At 43.4% G+C, this 19086-nt stretch overlaps 1 protein-coding gene across 1 annotated transcript in view; it reads left to right on the forward strand.

Moving 5' to 3' along the window:
- The window catches only part of znf830 (zinc finger protein 830), a 69544-nt gene that overhangs the window by 36664 nt on the left and 13794 nt on the right, over positions 1–19086 (forward strand). The window contains exons 6-9 of the mRNA XM_078538641.1: positions 3376–3463; positions 3882–3945; positions 4166–4246; positions 18403–18479. Of these exons, the coding sequence (XP_078394767.1) occupies positions 3376–3463; positions 3882–3945; positions 4166–4246; positions 18403–18479 (310 nt within the window). The remainder of the gene's footprint in view (positions 1–3375; positions 3464–3881; positions 3946–4165; positions 4247–18402; positions 18480–19086) is intronic.

Consider the following 19086-nt stretch of genomic DNA (forward strand, 5'->3'; position numbering starts at 1 on the left):
TCCATCATAAAGGTCAGAAGTGGGAATGTTCGCTGATGATTGCACAATGTTCAGCACCATTCGCAATTCCTCAGATACTGAAGCAGTCCATGTCCGAATGCAGCAAGACCTGGACAATATCCAGGCTTGGGCTGACAAGTGGCAAGTAACATTTGCGCCATGCAAGTGTCAGGCAATGACCATCTCCAACAAGAGAGAATCCAACCATCACCCCTTGATTTTCAATGGCATTACCCCCACTATCAACATCCTGGGGGTTGCCATTGACTAAAAACTGAACTGGACTAGCCATATAAATACTGTGGCTACAAGAGCAGGTCGGAGGCTAGGAATCATGCAACGAGTAACTCACCACTTAGCCTCCCCAAAGCCTGTCCACCGTCTACAAGGCACAAGTCAGGAGTGTGATGGAATACTCCCCACTTGCCTGGATGAGTGCAGCTCCCACAACACTCGAAGCTTGACACCGTCCAGGACAAAGCAGCCCGCTTGATTGGCACCACATCCACAAACTCTCTCCACCACTGGCGCACAGTAGCAGCAGTATGTACCACCTACAATATGCACTGCAGGAATTCACCAAGGCTCCTTCAACAGCACCTTCCAAACCCACAGCCATTAACATCTAGAAGGACAAGGGCAGCAGATAGATGGGAACACCACCACCTAGAAGTTCCCCTCCAACTCGCTCAACATCCTGACTTGGAAATATACAGCTATCCCTTCACTGCCGCTGAGCCAAAATCCTGGAATTCCCTTCCTAACAGCACTGTGGATGTACCTACACTACATGGACTGCAGCGGCTCAAGAAGATAGCTCACTTCTCAAGGGCAACTAGGGATGGGCAATAAATACTGGCCTAGCCAACGAAGCCCATATCCCAGGAATGAATTTTTTTTAAAATCTGATGTAGGTACACCCACAGTGCTGTTAGGAAGGGAGTTCCATGAGTTTGACCCAGCGACAGTGAAGGAACGGTGATATAGTTTCTAGTCAGGATGGTGTGGCTTAGTGGGAAACTTGCAAGTTGTGGTCTTTCTGTGTATCTGCTGCCTTTGTCCTTCTAGGTGGTAGATGTTGCAGGTTTCGAAGGTGCTGTCAAAGGAGCCTTGGTGAGTGGCTGCAATACATCTTGGAGATGGTATACACTGCTGCCACTGTGCATCGATGGCAGAGGAAATGAATCTTTAAGGTGGTGGATGGGGTACCGATCACGCAAGCTGCTTTGTCCTGGAAGATGTCGAACTTCTCGAGTGTTGTGGAACCTGCTCTCATCCTGGCAAGTGGAAAATATTTCGTCACATTCCTGGCTTGTGCCCTGTAGATGGTGGATAGGCTTTGGGGAGTTCGGAGGTAAGTTACTCACTGCAGAATTCCCGACCTCTAACCTGCTGTTGTAGGTACAGTATTTGTATGGCTAGTCCAATAGAGTTTCTGGGCAAGTTTAGCCCCAGGATCTTGATAGTGGGGGATTCAATGATGGCAATGCCATTGTAATGGGGAGATGGTTAGATTCTGTCTTGTTGGAAATGGTCATTGTCTGGCACTTGTGTAGCACAAATATTGTTAGTGTTTTTAACAGTCTTGTGCATGGCGAACATTTCCTATAAATATTATCACCAGTTCACGTCATGATTTTTAAAATAGGGCTCAGAATGTCAATAATTTTAATAATATTCTCAATTTATAATGGGGAAAACCCAGTGACCACATTGTGCCATCACATTTAATTGGCTCAAAATTAAATCAGAATTGAAAAGTTGTTGAACGTATGAATCAAAGGAACAGTAAACAGAAAAGTTAGAAATTATGAATCACTTATCAATAGAACTAATCTGGAGTGACCAGTGAGGAGAACCTACCAATAAATAAATAAGTAAATCAACTAAATTGCTGAAGAAGCATTGAAAAATATTTCATCCAAGTTTTTTTCTTGGTTGTTTTCTTAAGTTCAAAATGAGTTTTAAGCAATATTAGGTCAGAAAGATTACATATTTCACGATAAAATGATTATATTTACAATTTTTTTAATACCTTAATTTTTTTTCAGCCTGTCACAAAGGCCTAGTTTCAATTAGGTATTTTTTTCCCTAGAGTTTCCCCGTACTGTCTAAGCATGTGCCATTCGCAGAATTTCACAACATACATCAGGCCAGAGTTCTGGCTCGAAGTAAAAAGTTTGACCCCTCATCCTATGAGGATTTTCGTTTTTCTTACAAGCCAGTCCCCAGAGAACCTCCTCAATGCTCCCTCTGCCTCCTCAATATTCCCTCTAGTGTTTCCTGGTTCCTCCCTTCCAAATCTCCTTCAAAGTCCTTCATTAAAGCACAGCCAGAACTTGACCCATCCCAATGCTGCCATTCCCTGAGCCTCTTACCAGTGCTGCCAGACCCCTAGTACCCCAAATGCTGATGAGTTGTTTCTTTGATAATGCTACATAGCATATCTCCCTATTTATAAATGTCCAACTTTTCTAATATAAATATTTTCATATATAAATTATTATAAATGTTTTGTGGCTAATAAGCTTTCATAGGAAAGTGCAGATCATGCTTCAAGATGTCATACATTTTCTGTTAAACTAGCTTGATCGTTTCTGCTGTCATTTTTGTTAGCAGATGACATAGACAACCCTTTGTCAGTTTATGAATGACTAAACCAATCCATTGAAGAATCCATGCAGGTGGAGTTTCTGTTTGCTCAATGGAATATAACTCTGTCCTTGCTAGAACCCCTCCAGGAAAGAAAACTGAAGGGTAGGTTGGCAGGATCAAACATTGAGACCCCCATGTGTGCTTAGCAGCATTGATAGAGTTTAACAGTTAAAACCAAGCAACCTGCCAGCACTAGTGAGCTTCTCATTGCTTGGACAACCAGGAAAACTCAAACCATCTGAAGCAGGGTGGGAAGAATTTGCTTCTTCTTTTCCTGGTTCAATCAATGAGTCAGGCTGGCTGACATTCTTCAGTAAAGCCCTGAAACACACTGGGCCTGTCTGGCTCAAGTATTGATTGAAATTTTCCATCTGCCATAATGGGTGGGCTTGATTCTAAGCTATCATTGCCAAACACATGTCTCTTGGAGCTGCAAGTACATCCAGAATTAAAGAAGATGGGAGGGCATTTGCAAAGTGAGTGGAACTCCTGCCCCACTGTAGGTGTCCCAATCAAAAAGCTCATATCTGAGGCATTTCCAATAAGCAAAAATAAATTTCCTATGTGATGCTGATGGAGGCTTAATCACCCTTTGGTGGTGGTGTGAGAACTGAGAGAAAGATAAAATACATGGAAGGTAAGAAAAATGTTGTGTTTCACAATTTTAAGTTCATTGGTTATGATTTTTGATGCATTTCTTTTTACTCTCTCCCTTTTCAGACTTCTTTGATAGCACTCTAGCACCTTCTGCTGTTCCTCATTCTGCATCCATCCAAAAACCAGAACAATCAGACAAGACAGTGGAAAGGTGAAAATTCTGATTGTGGTAATTATGATCTAATTACAGATCAAGTTTAGTAATTGCAGCACGTGTTAAAGATTACATCTTAAAATGCTACTCCACTTATGAGAAATTAGATATAATGCTGTTCAATTATTAATTTATTTTAATTCTCTATAATCAAATATTTTAAGCGCAGGAAATAGATATATTCTATAGCATTGTATTGCAACTTTCCCATCTATCCTAAAGAAGGAGCAAAAATGTGGGATGAAACTTTTTAAAGTGAGGGAAAACCAAATATTAATATCTGGAATACTAAGATACTTTTTCAAAATGAAAGTCTGTATTGTGGTTAGGTGACAGAAGAGTTGAGTCCACAGTTGAACTGTATGTTCTGGATTGGCAGCCTTTTGAGGTGATCAGATCTATTTTGTTGTTTCAGGAAAGAAAATACAGCAGAGGCCTTGCCAGAAGGTTTCTTTGACGATCCAGTAAAAGATGCAAAAGCAAGTACCACATAGCATTTACATTATCTTGTTCTCCGAAGCTAGTGTTGATATTTTAGTCAAACTTTCTTGTTCTGTATCTAGATTTTGTTTTTTAAGATTTCAGTCTAGTAAACTCTAGAGGGCAGTGAAGAGCTAGAATTTGTTGCATTTCTGTTCTCAGACCATACCAGTATGGTCTGCAAGTATTTATCATCTTTCTTATCACCTGATATTATAGGTGCGGAAAGTAGACCCACCAAAAGACCAAATGGACAAAGAATGGGAAGAGTTTCAGAAAGAAATCAGACAGGTTAATACGGTGAGTCATTTTAAAGAATAAGATGAAGAGTAAAGAATGATCAATCTATATTCGAAGCTTTGAAAACTAGAATAATTTATTATCCATTTATTAATATTGTACACATTGGTTACAAAAAAATTGAATTAGAAGCTCTCAATATAATAAGTAGCGGACTGGGCTCTTGATTAATACAATGTTGATTAAACTCTTACAAAAGGCTAATGAGTGTTTGTATACAAAAAGGATTGGAGGTTCTAGAGTTAAGATTGGCAACCAGAGAAGATTAAAGAAGATTGATGTCCTGGAGATTGATTATTTTGTGATAGTGAAATTTTGGACTTTTGTGTTCTTGAATATTTTTGGCTGTGGGTATTCAGTAATAAGTTGCACAAATTATATTTTCTTGGAAAGAACGGAATTGATACCATATGGCCATTTTAGTTCCATGCTTTCATCTTGTATTTTGTGTTCATTAATATCAAGTTGTATATTTCTAGTATTTTATATGTAAAGTATTTTATTGTTTTTAATTCTTTCAACTATGCAAGTAAATTGTGTATTAAAAGGAAATCCAACGTGCTACATTAAGTTAACCATGACAACAACAAGGTTCAAACTTATGATAGGAAAATTTAGGATTTTTGCCTGGAAGAATCTCTCTGCACAAAGACTGATTAATACTTGCAACAAGCTTTCAGCTAGGGTATAACAGGTAAGGGTGGAGAGAAAAAAAGGGGGCGCAGATTCCCTTCGCTGATGACTCTGAGGTCCCCTGCACTGACTGAGTTCTGCAGGACCCTCTATCAAAAGGTTGCCCATAAAAATCAAAGGAAGGTAAGTGGATATTTTTTGTCTGATAAGAGTTCCGATCCTGATCAGAAGATTTGGGCTAAGGAAACACAAGATGTGCCTGGAGCAGGTATGCTACTGACTGAAAGCAAAAATAAGAGAAAAACTGAAAGAAGCAAAGAGAAAAAAACACAATGGGGCAGAGATTACCACAGTGTTGAACCCAGAAGGCTGTAAAGTGCCTAATCGAAAGATGTGGTGCTGTTTCTTAAGCTTACGTTGAGCTTTACTGAAACAGTCCAGTAGGTCAAGAACAGAAATGTCAGCAAGTGAGCAAGGTGGAGAATTAAAATGACAGGCCACTGGAAGCTCGTGATCATGCTTGCGGACTGAACAGAGGTATTCTGCAAAGCAGTCACCCATTCTGCATTTGGTCTCCCCAATGTAGAGGTGACCACATTTTGAACTGCAGGTAATACATTAGGCTAGATTGAAAGAAATACACATACATCGTTGTTTTACCTGGAACGAGTGTTTGGGACCTTGAACAGAGAGGAGGGAAAAGGACATGTGTAACATTTTCTGTGTTTGAACGGAAAGGTGTCATGGGAAGGGGACAGGGTATTGGGGCTGATTAAGCAGTAGACTAGGGTACTATGGAGGGAACAGTCCCTTCAGAATGCTGGGAGGGGAGGGAAAGATGTGTTTGGTTGTGGCATCACGCTGGCGGTGGCAGGAAATGATCCGTTGAATAAGGAGGCTGGTGGACTGGAAGATGAGGATAAGGGGAATCCTGTCATGGTTCTGGGAGAGAGGGGAAGGGGTGAGAGTAGAAATGCAGGAAATGTGGAGAACACGGCCGACGGCCTTGTCAACCATGGGGTGGGGAGGGGGAGGTCCTTTATGGAAGCAAAGATAGCTCAGAAGTGCTGCTGTGGAAGGCTATATCATCAGAACAGATGTGTGGAGATAGAGGAACTGGGAGAATGGAATGGATTCCTTACAGGGTATGGGATAAGAGTGTGTGTATTTGAGGTAGCTGTGGGAGTTAGTGAGCTTATAATGCATATTAGTTGATAGTCTATCTCCAACAATGGAGACAGAGAAGTCAAGGAAGAGAAGGGAAGAGTCAGCGATGGGCCATGTGAAACTGAGAGAAGGATGGAAATTAAAAGCAAAGTCAAAGCTTTCCAATTTAGGCTGAGAGGTGACATGGCACCAATACAGTCATCAATGTACCAGAGAAAGAGCTGAGGGAGGGAGCCCAAGTAGAACTTGAATAAGAAATGTTCGACACATCCTACCAAAAGGGACCTTGTGGATTCTCATAACAATCCTTTTTATTTGAGGTAGTGAGATGAATGAAAGGAAAAAGTGTTCAACAAGAGAACAAGTTCAGCCAGGTGGTGGTCAATGGAAACTGAAGAGGAGAGCCCTCAGACTGTTCTAGTGGGGGATGGAGGTGTAGAAGGATTGGACATAGATGGTAAAGAGGAGACTTTTAAGGCCAGGAAATTGGAAACTTTTAAACTGACAGAGGGCATCAGACGAGTCATGGATGTAGGTAGGAAGAGACTAGATATGGGGAGAAAAAATAGGGCCAAGGTAGGAAGAATTTGGTTCAGTGAAGCAGGAACAGGCTGATACAATAGGCCTACTAGGGCAATTCTCTTTATGGATCTTGGGAAAGAGGTAGAAGTGAGCTGTACCGGGTTGGGGATCTATGAGGTGGGAAGCTGTGGAGAGAAAATTACCGGAAGAGATGAGGTCAATGACAGTTCTGCAAACGGTAGCTTGATGTTCACTAATGGGTTCATGGTCCAGGAGGAGCTAGGAGAAAGTGCCAGAGAGTTTGCATTCAAGACAGAGGTCAGTTTGCCAGACAACAACAACACCACCCTTGTCAGCAGATTTGATAGCAATGTCAGGGTTCGGCCTGAGAGAACGGGGTGCAGCAGGTTAAGTCACAAATTAAGTTGCTGCTTTTAACTGTTTGCGATTTGCATGCCAGGTGATACCTTGGTTATGGTTGACTGTGATTGAAAATCTCTCAAAAAATGTTTCTAATATTCTTGATTCAATTTAGTTGATTTTAGGGAGTGGATTGAAGATACTTTAAAAAAACTTTCTCTGTGGATGCCAAATAAGTGAGCATATAGGGAAGGAGAATTAAATTCCATGATCATAGGAGTATTACTGTACCGAAACAGGTAATTCAGCCCATTAAGTCTATAAACTATATTATTCTACGTGGGTCACCTATTCTAATCCCACTGCTCTCTGGCACAGTACATTGAGAAGGCTGTTCAAAAAATAAGGTGATCCTTGGCTTCATGAAGAGAAAACTGAAGTATAAAAGTAAGGAAGTTATCCTATACCCTTCTAAAACACTTTGTTACAATGACAGACCAGACCCCCAAATTTCGTTTCAGTCCCAGATGAGACTCCCAAGTTTGTTACAATCTGGATAGAGGCCAGTAACTTTTTTTTAGAAGTTGACGAAATTTGAAATCCCAGTTACTTCCTTAGAGAATCAAGCCACAAGATTCTGTGGTTTTAAACAAACAGAAGAAATTTTACGACATAAAAATCAACGAAGCAAACAGTTAATTCTCTATCTTATACTCTAACATGCAGAATTAACATGAGGTAAACCTGACTTAACAGGCAAGCTATGGTTGAACACACCACAAGCTGCACATTAAATGGCAGACAGCACCAAAACAGCTTCCCCAAATTTCTCAGCAACTCACCCAGAAGACAGTCATCACCTTGAGTCACAAAAATTCTTTAAAGCTCCGTCTTCCTCATGAGGAATTTTAGCTCTGCTCCTTCGAAGAGCTAGTCTGACCACCAGCCGACAGCAGTCCTGCTCTACCCGAACTCCACAGGGAAAGTCTTAACCCAAAAGGCACACTATTTCAGATTTCTCTCTAACCTGCTCCCAGGTCCAACCTTCTTGGTCGTCTTTTCTAGCTGAGCTGATCTCCGACCCAGACTGCGTCCCACCCCTGTGTGGTCAGGCTACACTCCATTGTCTAAACTCAGGCACGATACCAGCTTCTGAGCCATGTTGCTGCCAACAACTACTTCTGGGCTTCACTGAGCCCAAATCACTCCACCTGCACTGAGGCTTCCCTGAGCCCAAACCCTCAGCAGCACTAAGCTACCAATAGTTCCCTGGGCTTATCTGAGCTCCCTCAGCAGCATGGAGCTAACAGAAGCATTTCAGCTGCATGGAGTTGACTCTTCTTCATCTGCTCCTGACTAACTGTTCACTAACTGCTGTTCGCTGACCCTTCAACTGACCTGTGGTTTGTGATATCTTCCAAGAGAGTACATTCTGACCTTAAATGTTGCAGTCTCCAGTCAACCAAGGGTCACCTCCCCCAGATGCAAAATGACTATGGCTCCACCCCTAAAATGCACACAGACAAAAAAAATATAGATCTCATCACAATTGGCTGAGCTCAGCTGGAGTATTGTTGTCAATTCTAGAGAGCACACTTTTGCAAGAATGCTAAGGCCTTGGAGTGGTTGCAGGAATGATTTACTAAACTGGTACCAGAGATGAGGAAATTCAGTGATGTGGAGAGACCGGAGAATCTGGGGTTCTTCTCCTTGGAACAGAGAACGTTAAAAAAAGTTTTGACAGAAGTGTTCAAAATTGTTATGAGACAGCAGTTTGGTAAAGCTGAGTTATTTAAAAACCCCAGAGGGAAACTTTAAACAACTGTCATAACCTATATATTTAAGTGGTATGTTTGAGATGCAACTCTAAATTCAGGAATCAGACCACCAGCTCTTGAGAGGTTTTATATTAAACTAAATTAAACATTTTATTAATTTACACAAGTTAAATATATGGACATGGCTACAAATTACTACTATCATAACTTTTAACAAATTCCCAAACTAATCTCCATTAAGGCAACAGCAACCCGTAGACTTAACCAGATACCAGGCAAAGCATTTTCACCTTGTGAATTCAAAATGAAGTTCCTTTCACTTTGGTTCTTGTGGTGACAGTTGTAGGCTTACAGCTACTTTGATCTTACATTACCTCTGCCCGGCGCACACAAAACTGCTGAAGTTATACCTAGCAGAGCTCATTAAATGTAAATGCTCATTGTATCACCAGCCTCTTCTAACAATAAAACCCCTTTCATAGTACCAATTTTATTAGTAATATAAACATCTTGCTTGATCTCTGCTAGCTAGGTGCCAGATAATTTATAACTTTTTTACAAATATATTTTTCTTTTCCCAACTATTTTTAAATTTATTTCGATCTATTATTTTATCTCCACCTTTTAGCCCATTTCGATCCCTTCCCCCCACCCCACCCCCACTCGGGCCATCTGCCACTTGCTTGTCCTGCTTGCTACCCTTAATGTCCCCATTAGCACATTCCTTAGATAATATCACCACTGTCAACACCCTTTTGTCCTTTTGTCTATGACATCTTTGGTAATCTCTTCTTTGTCTTCACCTATCACTGGCCCCCTATCGAGCTCTACCTGTCCCGCCCCCCTCTACCAGCTTATATTTCACCTCATTTCTCTATTTCCTTAGTTCTGATAAAGGGTCATACCGACTCAAAACGTCAACTGTGTTCCTCTCCGCAGATGCTGTCAGACCTGCTGAGTTTTTCCAGGTATTTTTGTTTTTGTGCCAGATTTCACTCGCCTTCTTGAATGCTTTATTCAAAAAATGCAAATGTGCTCTACCTTTCTTACATCTCAAAACTAGTACCCATCAAAGCACCCAAACTAGCTGGCTTTAATTCAATTGCGACACACCCAAAGACTAAACCTCTATTTTAAAAGTAAAATATTTTCCAATAATATTATATACATTAATAGCTTCATGACAAAAATCACAAATAGTTTTGAAAGAGTAAATAAGAGAAGACTTGTTTTCAGTGATTGGTAACCAGAAGAGAAAAATTTAAGGTGGCTGGTTTAAAAAAAAAAACCAGAGGTGCCATGAGACTTTTTTTTTACAGTGTGTTGTGATCAAGAGATTTGGATAAGCACTTGAAGTTTACAGGGCTAATTGAAAAGAGTTGGGGTTTGGGATTAATTCGATAGCTTTCATAGCTTTGGGTATTTTAAGTTTGTGCTGAGTCATGGCATGCCTTGCCAAGCAATGGGAACAATCTATTATGACTTACATTTCCATAGCCACCCATAATCTTGGATATCTTAATTAGTTTATGCATTAAAGCTTTTGACATTAATGAGAAAAGCTCCAACTTCCCCAGGCTGATTATTTTTTAATTTATTCGTTTGCGGGAAGTAGGCATCACTGCATGGACGAGCCATCCTTAATTGACTTTGAGAAGGTGGTGGTGGTGGCTGTTATAACTTGTGGTGTAGGTACACCCACAGTGCTGCTAGGGAGGAAGTTCCAGGATTTTGACCCAGCAACAGTGAAGGAATGGCAATTTAGTTCCAAGTCAGGATGGTTTGTAGCTTGGAGAGGAACTTGTAGGCGGTGGTGCTCCCATGCATCTGCTGCCCTTGTCCTTCTAGCTGGTAGAGGGCGTGGGTTTGGTAAGTACTGTCAAAGAACCCTTGGCAAGTTGCTGCAGTGCATCTTGGTACATACTGCTGCCACTGTGTGCCAGTGGTGAAGGGAGTGAATGTTTAAGGTGCTGGTTATGGTGCCAATCTAGTGGGTTGCCTTGCCCTGGGTGGCCGAGCTTCTGAAGTGTTGTTGGAGCAGTATTCATCCAGGCAAGTGGAGAATATTCCATCACTCTCCTTACTAGTGTCATGTCGATGTTAGACAGGCTTTGGGGAGTCAGGAGGTGAGTTACTTGCCGCAGAAATTCCAACCTCTGCCCTGCTCTTGCAGCCATGTAGCTACAGTATTTATATGGCCAGCCCAGTTCAGTTTCTGGTCAATGGTAATTCCCCCCCAGGATGTTGATAGCGGGGGATTCAATAATGGTGACACCATTGAAAGTCATGGGGAGATGGTTGGATTCTCTCTTGTTCGAGATGGACATTGCCTGACACTTGTGTGGCTCAAATATTACTTGCCCTTATCAGACCAAGCCCATATATTGTCCAGATTTTGCTGTATATGGACACAGAGTGCTTCAGTACCTGAGGAGTCGAGGATGGTGCTAAACATTGTGCAATCATCAGCGACATTCTCCACTTCTGACCTTATGATGGAGGGAAGGTCATTTATGAAGCAGCTGAAGATGGCTGGGCCTCAGACACTAGCCTGAGGAACTCCACTGATATCGTGGGACTGAGATAATTGACCTCCAACAACCTCAACCATCTTCCTCTGTGCTAGGTATGACTTCAACCAGTGGGGAGTTTTCCTGCAGATTCCCATTGACTTCAGCTTTGCCTGGGCTCCTTGATGCCACACTCGGTCAAATGCTGCCTTGATATCAAGGACAGTCACTCTCACTTCACCTCTGGGGTTCAGCTCTTTCATTCATATTTGGACCAAGGCCGTAATGAGGCCAGAAGCAGAGTGACCCTGACAGAACCAAAACTGAGCATCAGTGAGCAGGTTATTGCTGAGTAAGTGTCATTTAATAGCATACAGAAACAAAAATTGCTGGAAAAACTCAGCAGGTCTGACAGCATCTGTGGAGAGAAAGATAGAGTTAATGCTTCGAGTCCATATGGCTCTTCTTCAGAACTAAAAAAAAATAAAAATGTGGTGAAATATATACTGTTTAAGGGGGGTGGGACAGTTGAAGCTGGATAGAAGGCCAGCGATAGGTGGAGGCAAAGGAGAGATTGCGGAAGATGTCATAAACAAAAGGTCGAAGGGGTGTTTTTGGTGGTGATACTGGCTAAAGGAGGTGCTAATGGTGACATTAAGAGTAGAAAGCAGGATGAGCAAGTGACAGATTGCCCTAGGCATGGGGTGGGGGTAGGGGACGGTGTGGGAGAAAAGATTGGGGGTGGGAGTGAGGGTAGGCTGCACCCATGAGATTATGGTTGAATACAATTGTGCGACTGAGGATGGCCCACAGCGCCTCATGGATGTCCAGTTTTGAGTTGCTAGATCTGTTCGAAATCTATCCCATTTAGCACGGTGGTAATGCAACACAACACGATGGAGGGTATCCTCATTGTGAAGTTGGTACTCTGTCTCCACAAGGACTGTGTAATGGTCACTCCTACCAACACTATCATGCACCTTGAACAGGTAGATTAGTGAGGACGAGGTCAAGTAGGTTTTTCCCTCTTGTTGGTTCCCTCAACACCTGCCACAAGCCCAGCCCAGTAGCTATGTTCTTTAGGACTTGGCCAGCTCGGTCAGGGTGATGCTACTGAGTTACTCTTGGTGATGGACATCAAAGTCCCCACCCGGTGTACATTCTGTGCCCTTGCCACCCTCGGTGCTTCCTCTAATTGATGTTCAAAATAGAGGATTCACCTGGGTGATGGCCCCAGAGTGTGCACCTGCTGAACCTCCTCCCTATGAATGCCTGAAAGCCCCTGGCTGACTCATTGAGGAGAAGGGGAAGCTGCAGTGAGATCGAGCTGCCCTGCACCTCTCTCGCATTGACACTGTTGGAGGGCAACTATGGCATCAACAATGAAGTTCAGCCCGCGCAGCAGTGCAGGACCGATGTTCTGGATCAAGGTCTTCACGGCATCTGCCATCCTACCAATGTTGACCTTGGTGTGTTGGCACTATCGCCTCAAGAGTGAAAGTGTACAGACTCTTCCATCGTGCCTTGCCATCTGGGGAACGGTGGGGACATCCCTCCCTGATGTTCCCAAGCTTGCCTTTGCAACTCCAGTGACCGAGGTATGACCGAGTCTAGAGGCTCCACATCTGACTTGGACTCAGCAGATTTCTGGCCTCCAGCAGCTCTCCAAGTGCTGGAAGCCTCGGAGGTCCCTGACACTGCCTGCTGTTGAACAGGCGATGCGATGCGCTCGTCAGCTTGTGACCCTGAGGCCGCTGTAGAACTAGGTCCCACCGAGGTGTGTGTCTCCGCATTGGTGCAGGGTGTGGGTGAGCGCTGTGACGGGTCTTCAATTAGGGTGCCATCGGATTCATCTTCAGAAGTTTCTTTGAGGCATGAGTCGAGAACCTGGCCCTGGCTCATGGACCTGCTCAGCTGCTTCCCAGATGTGCCTGCGAAAGCAAGGAAAGATAATTAGTCCATGACAGGGGGCTGCGAAACAGGGGAACTGACTCACAGCGTGGTTACCTGATGGATGTTGCACTGCTGCATCCTCACTTGGTTGAGCACCACCATCCTCAGTATCCACATAGGAATGGTCCAGATCGTTGCTGGCCAGCCTGATGACTCTATTTTCAAAGTGTGTGAGGACCTTGATGTCAGGCATTCCTCCACCAGTATGCAACCTGTTGTGTGCCAGCTTGTCCAGTTGTAGGGAGTGTAAGCAGGATGCATGCCAGGCCAGATAAGACGGATGCCTGGCATGTGTCTATTGCCATGAGTGGGATGAGGTCACGATCCGCAGGACAGATGAAAATGTGCGAAAGAGTGTGAATAGTGATGTCCCTTGAACTGGCAGTGAATTAGATCCCTGTGGATATGTGATGGGTTTGTGAGTGTGCGTGAGTTGAGAGTGACTTACCCTGGCGGAATGGAGGAGATCATTCATCCTCTTTCGGCACAGGGTGGCTGTCCTCTTTTGCAGGGCATTGGCGCTGACCACCAGTGCCACCACCTCCCATACTGGATTGTTGACCGTGCTTGCTGGTCTTGGCCCAGAACAGGGGTAGAGGACTTGATGGCGGGCCTCCACTGCATCCAGCAAGTGCTCAGAGGGAGCCGTCGCTAAATTTGGAGGCAGCATATTTCTTCCCTTTGGCAGCCATGACTTTGCAATAACTTCTGATCCCTTGTGCTAGCTCTGTGCAGGGGGTCCTTTAAGTATGGTGCTCGGGTTACTGAAGGCCTCGACAGTGGGGCGGGCGAATCAGAGGGTGCCCTGCCAGCGATCCAGCGTGTTTCTGGGAGTGCAGCATTAATGAGGCGGGACATGCTGGAATTGGGATGATACGGTGTGAAAACCCGCCATTGCAACCAGTGGGTAAAACATCCTTTTTCCTGCCCGCTACCACTCTTTGTGCAAATCTGGGACGATTCTGCCCTGTAAGTCAGCCAATCTCACTGAAACTCTTGATTCTCTCACAAGGAATTTATTCAGAAATAGAGACAGTTTAAGTAAGTTATTGGTATTTGTAGGTGTTGGAATGAGTTTTAGCTTTAAAGTTTAAGTTTGATTTTTACTTCTGTATGTGTGTGTTAAGAAAGGTCAAATTGAGACTTAGTTTCACTTTAAAAAGGCGTCTGCATTTGTAATGAATTTTACAATTCCTAAAGAGAAATTAAGCAAACACGAGCAGAAAAAAACAATGCCGTTGCCTAGCAACGAGTTCAGCGAGGCAGGTCCCTCCCACAGGCACACACACAAAAAAGCTAAAGACAGCAGTTTGTTTTGGAAGCTGTTGGAGTTCAGCTGGTTTTGAAGTTACTGCCAGGAGAGACTGGAGCAAAGGGGACAGTTAGCAAGTTGCAAACTAAAGAAAAAACCCAAAAAAAATCCAGGGGATTGGATCCAGGGGAACGTCCAAAGTAGACCTTCTAGTCAAAAGGAGGACAGGAATCTGGAAAAGATCCTGTTAAGTGAAGTTAAGAGTGAGGGGCAGAGAAAAAGGCTCCAAGCTTCAGATTTAAGAAGACAAAAGCTGCAGAAAGCAGATTTAAAGCGGGAACAGCTTGCAAGAAGCAACAAGGTCCAAAGCGACGGCTGAAGGTCTGTAACTCTTTGCCATAGGTATGTGACGCAGTAGTGTACTGTTGACGGCTGAGTCAGTGAGAGCGCGCACGTGAAAGACAGCTTGAATGCTTGTGGCGACCCAAGGAAGAGGAACATCGGAAGGAGAGTTCGAAACCCTGGAGGTGAACCCTTGTGGAAGGTGTCTGAGAAAAAGCATTTGTTTGGGAGAAGATTTCAAAGCGAGTTCTTGGAAAGTGGAGATTGGAAGCTCTCGTGTGAAAGACAGAGTTCAGTGAGATTGGTTAGCTCATGGTGTGACAAGCGCCTGGGGGTTGAGGGGAGATCCATAGCATTTGGTTGAGGTGGCATCTGTCACTTGGTTTCAGAGTGTTGGCGTCTGACCACAACGTGCCATAGGTTTACATGGACAGTGTATTTACTCTGAACATTAAAGTATAAGATAGCTTTTGTAACTTGTGTTATCTTTACAAATCTGTATATATCTGTATAGGTGTGGGTGAAGGAGTATTGTATTATTCTTTTGTTAGAAGTTCATCAGCTGACTCCTGTGACTCTGTTCAGTAGTACTCTCCACGTATCTAAACAAACAAATAAATAAAAGTTAGGATTTATCAAACTGGGTTCAATTCTGGGATCAGGCTTGTTCAGAGGTAACCTCAGCTGGGATCATAACAGATTCCAATCTTCACATTCGGAGATCTTGCCTTGGCAAAAGTTGCTCCAACTGGCCCACCTTACAGGGTTTCAATCTCGCCTTCTGAGATTCATTCCCTTGGGTTCCCAAGTTCACTTAAACACCAACTCATGCGCGCTACTTCAGATCTTTGGCCTCACCGAGCAGAACACCACTTCTCCTGAGGGGAACCTTTGCCCCAACGGCCCACTCAGAGTCATCAACCTTCAGCTGCCTTCTTGGATCTTCAGGGCTTCTAAGCCCTCTTCGATTATCAGGGTTTCTCGTGAGCCCATTTCACTTAAAGTTTGCTACCTGCAGTCCTTTCTCTAATTGCAGACTCTTGCCCTACTCCTCTTTTTTTCCTTAGCTGTGACCTGTTTCTGTCCCTTACCTTGGGCTTCCTTTGCAGCCAATCCCTGTCCCCTCTCCCCTTTTTGGGATCTCTCTCTGTCCCCACTCCCCTTTTTGGGACCTCTCCATGTCCCCTCTCCCTTGTCCCTTGCCTGGCACACTCCCTGATTATGGCGCTGCACACCAGGTCGCCTGACCTGGGTTTTCACACTATCTTCCTTTTTTGGAGGGAGACAAAAAACAGATAACTATAGGCTAGTTAGCTTAACATCTGTCATTGGGAAAATGTTAGAGTCTATTATAAAGGCTGCAATAGCAGAGCATTTAGAAATACATAATATAATCAAGCAGAGTCAGCATGGCTTCACGAAGGGGAAATCATGCCTGACAAATTTATTAAAATTTTTTGAGGAGGTAACATGCAGGATAGATAAAGGGGAACCAGTAGATGTAATATATTTGGATTTCCAAAAGGCGTTCGATAAGGTACCAGACATAAAGCTACTTTTGATAAAAGCCCATGGTGTTGGGGGTAGTATATTAGCATGGACAGAGGATTGGCTAACTAATAGAAGACCGAGTTGAAAATAAGGGGGGCATTTTCAGGATGGCAACCTGTAACTAGTGAAGTGCCACAGGGATCAGTGCTGGGGCTGCAATTATTTACAATATATATTGACTTGGTTGAGGTAAGTGAATGTACTATCGCCAAGTTCGCGGATGACACAAAAATAGGTGGGAAGGCAAGCGGTGAGGATGACATAGAGTCTGCAGAGGGATATAGACAGGTTAAGTGATTTCCATATCCGAAAGGTGGTAATCTGGTGCTTCCTCCTTAATGTTTGTGTCGTCTAATATTTAGTGCCTGCTCAAACATGAGATTGAATCAACATAATTTATAATAGATTAGATTCTAATCCTTTTGAATCAAGGTCGCTTTATTTAAATTGTTGGTTTATTTGAACTGAACAAAATGCTTCCATTGGTAATTTGATGTTTAATTTAAATGTTTTAACTTAAATCATTGTTTAATTATAATTAAATGGAAATGGCAGGGAATCCTACCAAGTACTTTAAAAACACAAGTTTTCATATTTCATATGTATTATTATATGAAACAGCTTGTCATGGTTTACATTTTACAGGAATGGGAAATTTCTGCCATTTGACACAGTTCTGACTTTTGGATAATGGAATTCCGCACTTTTAATTTTTTTTCCGATCTCCGCCTTCCCTCGGTAGCCGAGGCCTTCAACGCAACCAAAGGCCCTGAGCAAAGAATCTTAGCCTGAAATCTCCTCCAGTAACAAAGCTGGGAGCAGGACAAGGGCGAGTTGTCACTCAGCCTTGCCCCAGCCCAGACCTGGATGCTGTCACTTATCCCACAGGAGGGATGCGTTCTGTTGCTGACTGCTTGGTGGAGCCACAGTTTCGGCAGACCCCGTGTAGTGGTGGGGAGGAGATGTAGGCAGTGGAATTCCAGCCTCCACAGGTTTGGCAGGCAGGGGTTTGTAAATCGGATCGGCTGAGTGAATGGTTGGGGGAGAGGGGCTGCAGCCTGAATGACTTGGAGGAGGTGGAGAGCTTTTGGGGTGGGGCTGGAGTGTGTGAGTGAGTGGGGGGAAGGATTTGGGAATTGGAGTTGTTGAATAAGAGAGGGTGGAGGGGTTTGGGGAGAAGGGGCTGCTGCACGAGTGAGCGGGGGGTGTTGGGGAGATGGGCTGCTGAGTGAATGAGGGGGGAGCGGGGTTTGATAGAGGGGCTTCTGAGTGAGTTGGTGCAAGAGGGTTTGGGGTGAGAATTTGAGTGGGGGGGGAAGGGATTGGGAAGAGGGGCTGCTGAAGGAGTGGGTGAGGGGTTTGGGGAGAGGGAAAATATATGGCTGGGGGAGAAGGGCTGATTACAAAGTGTGTGGGGGGGCTGGGAGAAGAGGGGCTTAACTGAGTCTTCTGTCAGAATATGGAGAGCTTGGCTGAAACCTACATGAGTACATAAAATAATATTTTTACCAAGTACTTTAAAAACACAGGTTTTCATATTTTATATGTGGTATTATATGAAACAGCTTGTCATGGTTTATATTTCCTGGTCCATTTAGAATCCTAAAGACAGCAATCACATCACCTCACAACCACCTTTTCAGTGAGATGCCTAATGTGCGTAATCGTTGATCATAATCCAATCCCTCCATTCCCTCATTCATTCTAGTTGCTTTCTTCTGTATTCTTTCAATAATTGCAATATCCTTTTTGTACTGTGGCGACCAGAGCTGTACATAGTATTCTGAATGTGGTCGAACCAATGATATATAAAGGGCTAACTAGGCCCGATATTGACCTGTTAATAAACCCCAACATCTGATTTGCTTTGCTCACTACCATCAAGCATTATTATGATAGCTTCAATTTAGTGTCAGTTCTTTCTCCTTTCAATTCCTTAATGTTAGAATTAAAATGCTGCAGATTTACCTGAAGTACTTTTTCCTTGAAATTTAAATATTTTATATGTCAATTTAAAACTGTTGCTTTGATCAATAGTGGACACTTCTGCATCTTTATTAATTGGTGCTTTTTTTTTGTTGCCTAAAGGTTTCAGAAGCTATTGTAGCAGAAGATGATGAAGAAGTTCGTTTGGATAGACAGATAGAAGAAATAGATGAACAAATGTAAGTGAAATCCAATTAATTTTGCATTAGGATGTTTAAAATAATGTTATGACTGAATGTCTAATTTATGGGAAATCCAGGACACTACTTGCGTCCTAGACAACCAGAGGTGCAGGAAATGTCATCAGCTGAAGGAGCTCAAGCTCCAGGTTTTGCAGCTTGAAAAGCAGCTGGTGTCACTGCAAAGAACCTGCAAGACCGAGCGCGAGGGGAATAGCATGTTTCAGCAGGGGATCACTCCGTAGTTGAAGAGTGTTCCAGCAAATAGGAAATGGGTGACCCCTAGACAGATGAGGAGGATTAGGCAGGTAGTGCAAAAAACCCCTTAGTGCACTTTGCTCTCTAACCAGTATCTAGTGCTGATGAATACTGGTGAGGGTGATGGTTCCTCTGAGGAGTTTAGCACCAGCTATACAAAGGGAGAACAGGAAGATAAGATGGGCAATAGTGATAGGGGATTCTACAGTTGGGGAACAGACCAGCATTTCAGCAGCTGCAGATGATTCCACGATGGTATATTGCTTTTCTGATGCCAAGATCAAGAATCTCACTAAGTGGTTGCGGAATATTGTGAGGGGGGCAGGGTTAATAGCCGGAGGTTGTGGTT

Source organism: Cetorhinus maximus, chromosome 3, assembly GCF_964194155.1.
Source record: "Cetorhinus maximus chromosome 3, sCetMax3.hap1.1, whole genome shotgun sequence".
Classification (NCBI taxonomy): Eukaryota; Metazoa; Chordata; class Chondrichthyes; order Lamniformes; family Cetorhinidae; genus Cetorhinus; species Cetorhinus maximus.